This window comes from Borostomias antarcticus (genome assembly GCF_949987555.1).
Source record: "Borostomias antarcticus genome assembly, chromosome: 12".
Classification (NCBI taxonomy): domain Eukaryota; kingdom Metazoa; phylum Chordata; class Actinopteri; order Stomiiformes; family Stomiidae; genus Borostomias; species Borostomias antarcticus.
In genome coordinates this window covers 11,968,008-11,980,176 of record NC_140245.1, presented here as the reverse complement: position 1 = coordinate 11,980,176, position 12,169 = coordinate 11,968,008, and the positions used below count along the sequence as shown (strand labels likewise).

Below are 12,169 nucleotides of genomic sequence, written 5' to 3'. Positions count from 1 at the left end.
TTCAGGTGTGATGCATTTGACATTTCAGATTTTTCACATTCATGCATTTTCAGCAATGCTTTTGCTATTCCATTCAGCTGCTCAGCATTCACACGCATTTTCTGCAGGAAATGCAATTTTCTATTTATTATTATTGGGGGCCAAACAGCGAAGCTGCGAAGGCCTCCATTGTTCTTGTACCTTTTCTTATTATTATTATTATTATTGGGGGCCAAGCAGCGAAGCTGCGAAGGCCTCCATTGTTCTTGTACCTGTTCTTCTTCTTCTTCTTCTTATTATTCATCTTCTGTCATTGGAGTCTATGGCAGCCCATAGAACCGTATGGTAAAAAGTTGTGAAAATTGGCACACTCATTCATGACAGTCTTTATACCAAGACCCATGTCCACAGCTCGAACCCTCTAGCGCCACCAACGTGTCAAAGTTGGAGGTGCGTTTGCACACGCAACTTTTGACCTGTAAGCCCGATTTTCAAAAACAAGGTACAGTTGGATTCCAAGCTCAAGCCGAGTTCAACGCACCCTATGACATCATTTTCCGCCATATTGGATTTCCCGCCATTTTGGATTTTGTGAAAAACACTTAAAATATATCTCCTCCTAGGAATTTCGACCAATAAATAATTTCATAGCGGCAAGGTATTATAGAAGTTTATATAAGGTACGAGACATCACAGTATGCTGAAATACATACGAGGCCTATGCCTACTACAGTTCATGAACATTGCACGTTGTTCGTGCACGTTGCAGCACTCATGAAAGTAATGCAAATGCGTAACATAGCCTACACAAGGCATCGCAATGTTCTAAGATAGTACAACACTAATAATAAAATAGGCCTACTTAATACAACAATAACCGTAGAAGTGACCACAAAAGAAGGAAGTGATTTGCTACCTCTGGATCTTGTCGAGGGTCAAAATATCATGAGGATTTTGCTCATAGACTATGTCAATGTATGCAATACCATGTACAATATATAGAATATAATACAAATAATATACTAGTTTAAACTATAGGCAGAGGCAGTTATAGCCTAGACTACAGCTATAGCCTAGCGATAGCCTAATTTGAGAGATATGTTCGTAATAATTAAATTAAATATAGATGGAAAAAAGATGCGTTAGTTAATGTCTGGATATAATTCGCAATAATGAGTGATCTTTACTCATGGCGACTATGTCGATTTTGTCAAAATTAAAAATAAATGCATAAATAAATAAATGACTCAACAAATGACCAATAAATAAATGAATGAATAAATATGCACAAAAATAAATAAATGAATGAATAAATGCATGCAGTAATGTGTAAATACATTAAATTTGATATAAATGTATAAAATTATATATTTTTTTATTGTTTGATTCATTATGTCTTGCATTTATTTCCATATTCATTTATTTATTCATTTATTTATTTATGTATTTTTTTCCACATTCTTTTCCACATTTATTTATTCTTTTTTTGCTCGCTCCTTATATGCTAATTAGGGGGCTGTCCATCATGGTGATCCCTTACTCCCATTGGTTAATCAGTATCAGAGTGCATAGATCGACTGTGTATGCCTGCCGTGGATCGGTTGCATAGCAACTACAACGCAACTTGAAGCTGCCAACGATTTTGCCAATCTTCCGAACTGATGGTAAAGTTAAGCTAAAGTTATACATTATAACGCTATAAAGTCAATTATTTAAAAAAGCAACAGGGAGTGATATGCCTTCGTAGTGTACTCCTTGTATGTATAACAGTATAGCACTGTCACAGGTTATACAGTAATAGGTTTACCGTATGTGTGCTGTACTTGTATTGGATGTTTTTGACATGAATATAGGTCCTTCAGCATCCATTTTGAATGTGTAATACAAATATTATCCTAAGTGTCTCCACGTTTTAATGCAACTATGAGACAATAAACAATAAATATATATTGCTTATCACTGTCCTATCCTTTGTCCTTTTTTGCTTTATTGGGGGATATTCATGGAATGTTCTCAAAACATGACCAACCTTCTACATGAAGGTAACCAAACATGTACTGCTAGACCAAAAAAGAATTCCCTAAGATCTGGGGGTGATATTTTGGCTGCTCGGTACCTCAAAACAACGTCTGCTACATAGGCAGTATTGATTAGACATGTAGAGAGGTGACTCCTTAGAGACCGAGTTTTACTGCTAGACCAAAAAAGAATTCCCTAAGATCTGGGGGTGATATTTTGGCTGCTTGGTACCTCAAAACAACGTCTGCTACATAGGCAGTATTGGTTAGACATGTAGAGAGGTGACTCCTTAGAGACCGAGTTTTACAGTCACAGATTGTGGTCATCCTAATAATATCCAGTAGCCTAATGTTCTCTCCCTGCTTTGCTGGTGTCATACACCTTACACAAACAGGTTATTGTGAATTTACCCTGGCCAGGGCCCCGTACTACGAAGCTCGTTCAACATATCCAGGATAACTTTTCGCTATCTCGGTCGAGTAAACCGGACAACCGCAATCACGGATAAACGGTATTACGACGGTGGCTATCAACTCGTTAAGTCGACCCAGCTGGTCAAATCTAGCTATGAGCGCGTTCATGGTAAAAGGGGAGGTATTTGCTCAAAATGACCAATCGCATACCTTAGTATGGGTATTCGGACATGGCCATGGACAAGGCAAACAATACGCATAACCAAGTTCCGTCCACCGTATTTTACACAATAGGAGTAATAATATAGAAATATGAACTATAGGCGCAACACAGTAGCTACTGCCAAAGGCAGGAAGGAAAGCTTGAAAAATACTGCCTACATTTTATCATTATCCTCCACATGAACACGAGTAGGCTAGATCATTGGGCTATGCCTATTCTTATGGCATGTAAAGCAATTGTAGCCTATATCAATATATCTTAATTCAGCTGCAACCCCTAGACTGGCAGGGGACGCTTAAATAAAGCAAATGTAGGCTATAGTTTTTTATAGTTTCAGGTTGGAGTAGACAATGTGAAGTCTCTATACAAGAGGAACTAGAGATAAAACAGGCTATTAAAAAAAGTGAAGCTCGAGGTGGAGAAGTAGGCTATTTCATCGTCATATCGTATAATGTCATTGATTGTCAGGCATTGGTGCTATCACAATTCAATTAAAATGTAGCCTACTTGTTCCTAGGTACGGGAGGCTAGTCTAATAAATCAACATTAAGAACCTCTCGCTGTTCGCGCACAGCAGATTATTGTTTAATTCGCAAACTTAAATTCCATATAGAATCTATATGCCTTTTTCCAAGTGAATTGATCGGTCAGCGGGCAGTGCTTCATACGTTTTGATCCATAATCTGGAATTTAACCTGCCCCGCTTGGCAGCATAAGTTACAACGGCGATATAGCAAATAGCATAAATAGCATATAGCAAATAGCATATAGCAAAAAAAGTGAACCACCTTCGTAGTACCGATAAACCAGGCTTGAACCTGAAGTTTGAAGAATTTTGACAGGTTTGGTCCTCCATAATTTTGTATGGATCCACACCTCTGATCAAACTTATTTTTTCTTCATATTGTGATGAAGCCATACTGCGCTCAGCTAAACTAGCTGTTGCCCCATCTTTAAAGCTACTTCCGGGGTTTATGAATAAGGCCTGATGCTGCGTTCCATTTGTATCGGATCTCGGGATTTGGTGCCGGGACAGAAACAGAAACAAAACGCAAAAAAACCCAAGTTAGCCATTGTTAGCAATATCAGTTGATGACAATGAACTTTGCTATTTTGCACATATGACTTAACAGACATCACGTCTTGACCGGACGTCAGTTGCTGAGAGATACTGTAGATATGTGTTCATAATAATTAAATTACATCCAGATGGAGAAAAAATGTGTTTGAGAACAAGCTAATAATAACAATAAAACATTATTGTATAGCACCTTTCATACAGATAAATGCAGCTCAAAGTGCTTTACAACAGAGCATTTAAATTAAAGAAAGTGAAATTTAATGATGCAATGATCAGGCTTTCGTAGACTATAGGAGAAATACACTGTGAGCCAAGCCTGCTAAATCTGCTTTAAGACGCCACCTGGCGGTGGTGCATCACGAAATGGCACCCGTCTGAAATCCCACAAGAATTCTCATGGGATTTCCCTGTGAAATGCCGCTATGGTGAAATGCTGCAGCATTGATAAGTGCTAGAAACTCCCAACAGTACAAAGTTTGTAGGGCTGCTATTAAGTCATTAAGAGGCTGACTTTGTAGCAGGAATATTGGTTGCGAACGGTAGCAGTACCATTTATATAGGCTATTGCTATTGTTTGAACGAGATCTTTTGCTTTCCAATGGTCTAAAAAAATGTTCTATTGACTGCCTAACTCACCAAAGTCAGCTGTTTTATTCCCTTGACTTGACGAGCCAAGCATGCTGGCACACTGGTGCTCTGTCAGTGCTGTCAAAAGCGCGTATGGACATTTTTTTTTGTTTTTTTCTTCATCTCAAATGGTGAAATGATAAAACAGTAATACCATGTTTGCATATCATTTTCCTAAATAGGTAGGCATATGCTTCTTGTTGTTTTTTGGGAACAAAATTCAAAGGAATATATTGCATAATTTTTCTATATCTGCGCTGTACTTTGTTTGACAGGACTCTCCCATCATCAAAACACCAAGTAATAAACCAGGCCAGGTCCAGCCTGGCTTATGTGCGTGGCTGGCTTGTTTCTGTTCAGGACCGGTAGGAGGGAAGCTAGTCATGCCACTGAAATAGCTGAATTGAAATGACATTAAATAATGTCTGATAAATTAAGATAGGTCTTGTCGCTTGGACACATCAGTTCCAATGCTTTCAATGCTAATCCTGCACAATAAGAGCGAGATAGCCAGTTAGCTCATGAGCTCACAACAACTAGCAGCAGCTTCCATAACATTAATGGTAGCGGTCAGTGGCTGAAGCAGTTACACTGATGATTCCTGTAACATTAGCTATTTTGCTGCAATTGGTTCAACTTCTGTTTATGGACAAAGGTAAGGGATAAACCCAGATAAGCTAGTGGGCCTACAGCGGGTCCCTGATGGATGAGTTGGCAGACCTCCGGCGGAATAAAACACAAGGCTAGCGGACCTACAGCGGGTCCCCGATGGATGCTTCACCAACATTCCACCGGTAGTTAATTGTCTATATCCTAGGCCCATTGGCCTGGGGTCCGTGGCGTGGTGGCGAGACTCTGCCCCCTCGCGTCAGAGCGGTTTGGGTGTAGTGCAATTACTTCCGGGCAATCTCCATACACCCATTGGTGAAAACCATGTGTCTCTAGCCCGCTCAGGGGCTGAGTTGTGGAGTTCATGGCATGGAAAGTGGCGTGGTGGCGAGACTCCGCCCGCTTGGGTCAGAGCTGATTGAGCGCAGTACAGTGACCTCTGGGCAATCTCCTTGCACCCACTGGTGAAGACCATAGGTCTCTAGCCCACTCAGGGGCTGAGTTGTGGGATCCTTGGCGTGGATAGTAGCGTGATGGCGAGACTCCGCCCCCTAGGGGCAGAGCTAGTAATGGACAGTGTACCTCTCTCCGGGCCACCCACCTGCCCCCACCAGTGAAGACCCTGTGTCTCTAGACCACTCAAGGGCTGAGTTGTGGGGTCCGTGGCGTCGTGGCCAGACACCGCCCCCTCACGTCATATTGGGTCGGGGGCAGTGAAGCCCTCTCCGGGATACCCACCTGCCCCCACCGGTGAAGACAAGTGTGTCTGTAGCCCACTGAGGTGCTGAGTTGTGGGATCCGTGGGGCTGAGTTGTGGGGTCTGTGGCGTGGACAGTGGTGTGGTGGCAAGACTCCGCCCCCTCGCGTCATATTGGGTCGGGGGCTGTGGACCCCTCTCTGGGCTTCCCACCTGCCCCCACCGGTGAAGACAAGTGTGTCTGTAGCCCACTCAGGGGCTGAGTTGTGGGATCCGTGGCGTGGATAGTGGCGTGATGGTGAGACTCCGCCCCCATCAGGTCAGAGCTGGTCGTGGACACTGTACCTCTCTCCGGGCCACCCACCTGCCCCCACCCTCACCCCCACCAGTGAAGACCCTGTGTCTCTAGCCCACTCAAGGGCTGAGTTGTGGGGTCGAGACTCCGCCCCTTCGTGTCATATTGGGTGAAGACCGTGTTTCTCTAGCCCTATCAGAGGCTGATTAGTGGGGTCCATGGCGTGGACAGTGGCGTGGTGGCAAGACTCTGCACCCTCGCGTCGTATTGGGTCTATACCAGCCATCACCAACAGGCGGGCCGCGGTCCGGATACGGACCCAGAAGCCATCCAATCCGGACCGCGTCTATAACCCGATAAATCAATGAGAATTTCTCCCTTTGGACGGAGCGTAGGCAACTAGTTTGAGCCTGTGCAGCCTTTGTAGCATATTACGGCATTTGTTTACTATCTCACGCGCCGCTAGCCAATCGTATCTGCGTGTTCATTGCCTGACGTCAAACAGTCTACACGTGACAGCCTAGCTATCGTTAACGTTACTGTTATCAGAGCGATTCCTTGCTAACATTAGTTGGAGTTGGACACTGCATGACGAGAGAAACTTAACGACAAACGAAGAGGGTTGTATATTCATTCTCACCACGGGTAGCTCTAAACCTGTTCGTCTCATATATTTCAAAAGCTACCTTGTTTTTAAATGTAGACCTAATTTTACTCAAGATTATAGTAGCCTACTTTTTTGTGTGTGTGTGTTGGCTGTAAGCCAAGAAGAGGGAATCCTATTTGTCGCTCCCTTCCTCCTTCCCTGTTGGCGTTGTTGACCTGCAGTTCTGTTGCTACCACAAGAGGCAGTGGTCCCAGAACATCAAAAGAAAAAGACTCCACAGATTTCCCAGGTCAGCGGTGGCCGAGTGGATAAACATGAAACTTCACTTACCTAAGCAAATCCTTGGTGTGGACATACCAAAGTACCATGACATATTTCGTCAATGGATGTTATAGAAGTTATGTAACGAGCGTGGGTCATATTTGTTAATTATAGACCCTTTTACAGCCTAGTCAGCACAAGTATGCGCGTACATTCTTGAAACAGTAGCAGAGGAAGACAGACGAAATCGCCATTATTAAGCGTATGGACTGGATCGCGTTTGCGGTGCCCATTTTATATCAGGTAAGTTATTTTGACTACCTGGTTTCACTGGAATGTCTGGTTGAAATGTAGCCCTTCTCAGTCCCGTTGACGCATTCCGCTCGCTCATGCCAGACAACAGTCCTTTGCTGGTCCATTCACTTTGCCGTCAAAATAAATCGGTGTCGGCCTAGTTAGGAAAGGCGCTCATATTTACAAGTGTCAGATAAACATGAAACTTCACTTACCTAAGCAAAAGTGTCTATTTTAACAAATGCTGGGTTGAAGCTTCAAAGCACCGCCACCTCCACAGAAGAAGACTACCTCGGAAAAATAATTTCACTATTTGTTAAAATAGACCCATTTATTACAATTGACCTTTCAAGTCTGCCTACACTTAGGTTACTTAGCTAAGAACCATTTTAATTACAATTTACTTCTAAGGGCCAATGGTTTACTTTCATATCTTCATATCAATATAATATCAAGATCGTAGTAGATGTCCAAATAACCCACTGTGTCCTGGATCTACTTACTCACCACCTAAAGGGAAGTTCAAAACAGCAAGTCATGACCTTTATCTAGAAACAAAAGTTTAACCCATTGCAGCAAAATGGCACAACATTACAGGAATCATCAGTGTAACTGTTTTAGCCACTGACCGCTACCATTAATGTTATGGAATCTGCTGATAGTTGTGAGCCCATGATCTTACTGGTTATCCTGCTCTCATTGTGCTGGATTAGCATTGGAAGCATTGGAACTGATGTGTCCAGGTGACAAGACCCATGTTTATTTATCAGACATTACCGACCTACCAGTCCCGCACAGAAACAAGCCAGCCAACACACATAAGCCAGGCTTGACCTGGCCTGGTTTAATAATCCCTCCTAAATGTGAAATCCCTCCTAAATGTGAAGTGTCAATAAACAGGTTGAAATATTGTTGAAATGTAGCCTACTTCATTTGATTTTAAAGTAAGTTGGTGACCATACAACTGAAGTGAACAATATTTTAACTTCCATGTGTATTTCGCAGTAACATACTTGCTGCTATACAATAATCTTATAGGAATGCAAGGAAACAAATCTGTTGTGTTGAGGGCATAAAAAACGCATGCATCACCACCGGAACCTGGCTTGAGGCCACTTTGTCAAAATGAACCTCTTAGAACTTTACTTGATTACCCCTGGTCTATACTATAATAAACTAAATAGCCTAACTCAAATACTCATTGAATTGCTGAAACTGAACAGGGAACCACTGTCTACTATCTAAGCCTGTTGCTGCCCTTCTGTGGCCAAAAATGGTAAATGCTCTTGTGGTAGAAACATAGAACTGCAGGTTCTGGGACCATTGCCTCTTGTAGTAGCAACATAGAACTGCAGGTTCTGGGACCATTGCCTCTTGTGGTAGCAACATAGAACTGCAGGTCAACAACGGGGCAGAGGCAGGGAGTAAGCCAGGGAGGGACTGCAAATGGATATTTAATACCCTAGGTGCGCTGGCTTGCAGCCATGCACAAAAATACTTTCATGGTTAATTTTGATGAGGGATTTTGCCTATTTCTTTGCTTATAACTTGTCTATCTGGGGATAAGAGTAAGTGAGGAGGGTCATGGACTGTGTGTGGTGGGGGGGACATATCTGGCGATAGCCCTTGTTTAGTACCTCAACACCCTTGGCACACTGCTTGGCACACTGCAGTTCTAGTGTTGAGGATGTCTAGGGTCAGGGTTATTGCTGACCCTTTCAGTTGTTTGGAATTTCAGTGTTGATGCATGCTCTCAAATGTTAATGTCTCAAATGTTATTCATTCTTGTTTTAGGATTTGAAAAGTACTTTCCTAATGGTAAGAATACTCCGAAGAGCAGTGAACCGGACACATCCAGTGGAAGTGCATCCAAAGGTAATTTTGATTGTGTGTGTGTAAGTCATACAGAGGGTTTGGCCCCTAATATGGTAGCACAAAAACACTTGACGCTATCATCAGTGGCTATTGCAATAGGCAGATGCAACAGGTACACTCATCACATTTTGGTAATTCAAAGTATCCTGAAGTGAGTGGAGTTGTGTCCAGTAAAGGGGTGGAATAATTGAATGACGCAGCGCAGGTTAAATGAAAATGACAAAATATCTTCCACAATAATGATGATGTATTTGAGATTAATTTTTGATAGTTATTTTTTAGTCCATTTTCCTCTACCAACAAAAACACAACATATTTTTATAAAATAATAATAATAATTAAAAAATATATAAAATAATGTATATATTTGGAGCTAAATGATGTGCAAAGAAAAAAAATCCTTTGTATTTTTGGGAGAACGTCAACTGATAGCTCCACAAGAAAAAAAACAACACAGGCAGCCAATCATAGCCTACAGCAGAGAAACAAACACGTGGCTGATACTTGTTCACGGCTCCTCCCACTCACAATGATGACCTGTGAAATAGTAGGCTACAATACAGTATTTTCAGCCTAGAGTCAAGGTAGTTTGTGGTCTAGGCTAGCTAGCCATGGTTAGTGTAAAGGCTTTTACTAGCTGGCACTAGATAAGCTAACTAGCAACTAATCCTTGTTGACCTGGCACTTCATCAGAGATTCTTGTCCTGGCTTAGCTAACGTCAGATAACTGGCTCCCTACTCTAAAGTAGCTAGCTACCATGGAATACTACGCTTAGTTAGCAAGCTTCTAGATACTAATGTAAGGTCAACACAGAGCTATCTATCTACCGGTGGTAGTTAGATTCATGTTGTGCATCTCCGTGATACAGTAGTGCAAGCTATTTTAGATGTTAGCTAGCTGGCAATCATTTTTTCCTGTCGAATGGTCAGAAGATGTTGAGTGCTCGGAAGAGTGGGTGGGGGACTGGTCTTTGCTCTGCCTGGTACTTAAATGGATAACACAGTGATTGAATGTGACACATGCCAGTTATCTTTAGGTAACATGTCAATGACAATGTTTAGGGCTGTACCCAACTCTGAGTTATGTGAGTCGGAACAGCTGTCAAACTTTAAACTCAAACTTGCAGGCAGCACAATAAAAGATTCCTATTTATGAATCATCTAACCCACATTGTCCATCTACTTCGGATGCCCCCATGTTTTATGCAGTGTTTCCAATAGCCTACATTATAGCTAGTTTCAGCTTGTTAAAGGTTGTCTCTCTGCTAACATCAGCTAACGTTAGCAGAGTGACAGTGATGGAAGAGTTTCTAACTATCGCTAAGGTATCAAAATATGCAGCTAGCTAACGTAGCTTACCTGAGGCTGAAGATGTTTCAGCAGTCACAGTCACAGATGTGCTTGCGATGGAGACAAGGGATGAGGAAGAGGATGCTTGACTAGATCGGGTTTTAAGCCTATCGAACTCACAACAACTCTGTCTGAATATTAATCCTGTGTATTAGAGGGTGCTTCATTAAATTGAAAGTATTTCCAGATTAAGCAGCAGGCTTTTTATTACATATTGCACTGAGCCGAGTTGGGATCAGTTCTGACTAAGTGTAGCCACACTTTTGACCGTTTAGGCACCATGATTCAAGATGTCTGCTCATGCTAGATTTAGTGAGAGGTATCTGCTTCACGCTAGTTTTTATGTGATTTATAAGTACTGACGTCATTCAGTCGGTGCCAAAAAAGCACTGCAGTTCAGTATACAGCCCTAATGGGAAGAATCCAGACTGATCGTAATATGTTACTATGTATATAGTATGTAGTATGGAGTACAGAGCCTTTGATTTTTGGGTGTGGGTACCCATAAGGCCATTGAAGAATGGACCATGTCGCTATTTGCATCTCAGCATATGCAAACACTTTGAACTATGTGTGCCGATGCTGCTAATTAAAAAAAGTAAATAAATAGTAATAATTATTATTATTATTATTTTTAGAATCCTCCGGTCGACCAAAATCAACCTCGACCTCTCCAATTATCATAACAGTATAACGAAATTGAAATGTATAAAACCACATGGAAATCTTACCTCTTGCTGTAGCTTTAATGTAGTATGACAGATCATTCCGATCAAATTTTGTAGAATCATTGTGTGTAATGAGTAGAATAGGGAATAATACACAGCTGTATTATTATTATTATTGTCTGTAACAAAGCGAACTCTTCTGCTCACTGAATGGTCATTGTCTAACTTTACTCAGAGGCCAAGCAAACCTATGCACAAAGAGCCACTGGTAGATCTGGTGGTGGAGGAGGAAGTGGGGGTGGAGGTACCTCAGGTGGAGGAGGAAAAAGAGGAGGCAGGAAGGAGGAATCTACCTGGTATAGCCGACTTCAGAAGGTGAGACATTATACCAAACTTATTGGGTTGGTAACTTTTTATCTAGAAGTCACCAATTTTACATTAGTTAGCCGTGTTTGACTTATTTTTCTAATTCCATTGAAGCTTGAAATTGAGAAATGAAGATCGGGTTGTTTATTTTTAGGGATGCCCGAATATTGAATACCAAGTACAGTGGGATTTTTTCATTTAATTTAGCAAATTTTTGTACCCACATTATTGTGTCTGTCAGAAACCTTGAAATGTTTCCAAACTGCTGACCTGTTTGCTGCAATTATTATGGCTAGTTACGTTTGACAGTCATCACTGAAAACACTTTCACAGAACAGCAACACATCATTGCGTCATCAAAAAACGTAAACTATTCGTATACATTTTCTGTCTTTTCACTCATTCGGCTGAATACCGAATGTGCTTTTTTACTTGTGCTTTTTTACTTGCATCTGCTTCTCTACATGACACATGTGCATGTGTAGCATGAGATTTAGACCAATCAGGAGTCACCAATACTGTTGCACACCAGTACTAGGGGCAGACATGAGGAAAGCATGGCTGGCTTTAGACAGCTCTATCTCAAGAAGTATAATGTCGCAGCTTAGATATTTGCACTGTGGGAATCCTGCAAATGCATACATGTTTTCTGTTTCATTTAAATGTTGACTGCTTTTGACTCCCAGAGAAAATCAGTAGAGATTGCTCATAAACCTACACCGCTTACTTCACCACCTGGGTGTGATTTTTGATCATTAGCCTACTACACCACCATGGCAGTATATAAAATGTGTCACCAGAGGAG

At 41.7% G+C, this 12,169-nt stretch overlaps 1 protein-coding gene across 3 annotated transcripts in view; it reads left to right on the top strand.

Moving 5' to 3' along the window:
• The window catches only part of afg3l2 (AFG3-like AAA ATPase 2), a 68,123-nt gene that overhangs the window by 9,564 nt on the left and 46,390 nt on the right, over positions 1–12,169 (top strand). For all 3 annotated transcript variants that reach the window (XR_014630702.1, XM_084446994.1, XM_084446995.1), the window contains exons 3-4: positions 8,900–8,980; positions 11,234–11,373. Coding sequence is in view for 2 of the 3 variants with exons in the window: in XM_084446994.1 (XP_084303120.1) it covers positions 8,900–8,980; positions 11,234–11,373 (221 nt within the window). In the remaining variant the exon portion in view is untranslated. The remainder of the gene's footprint in view (positions 1–8,899; positions 8,981–11,233; positions 11,374–12,169) is intronic.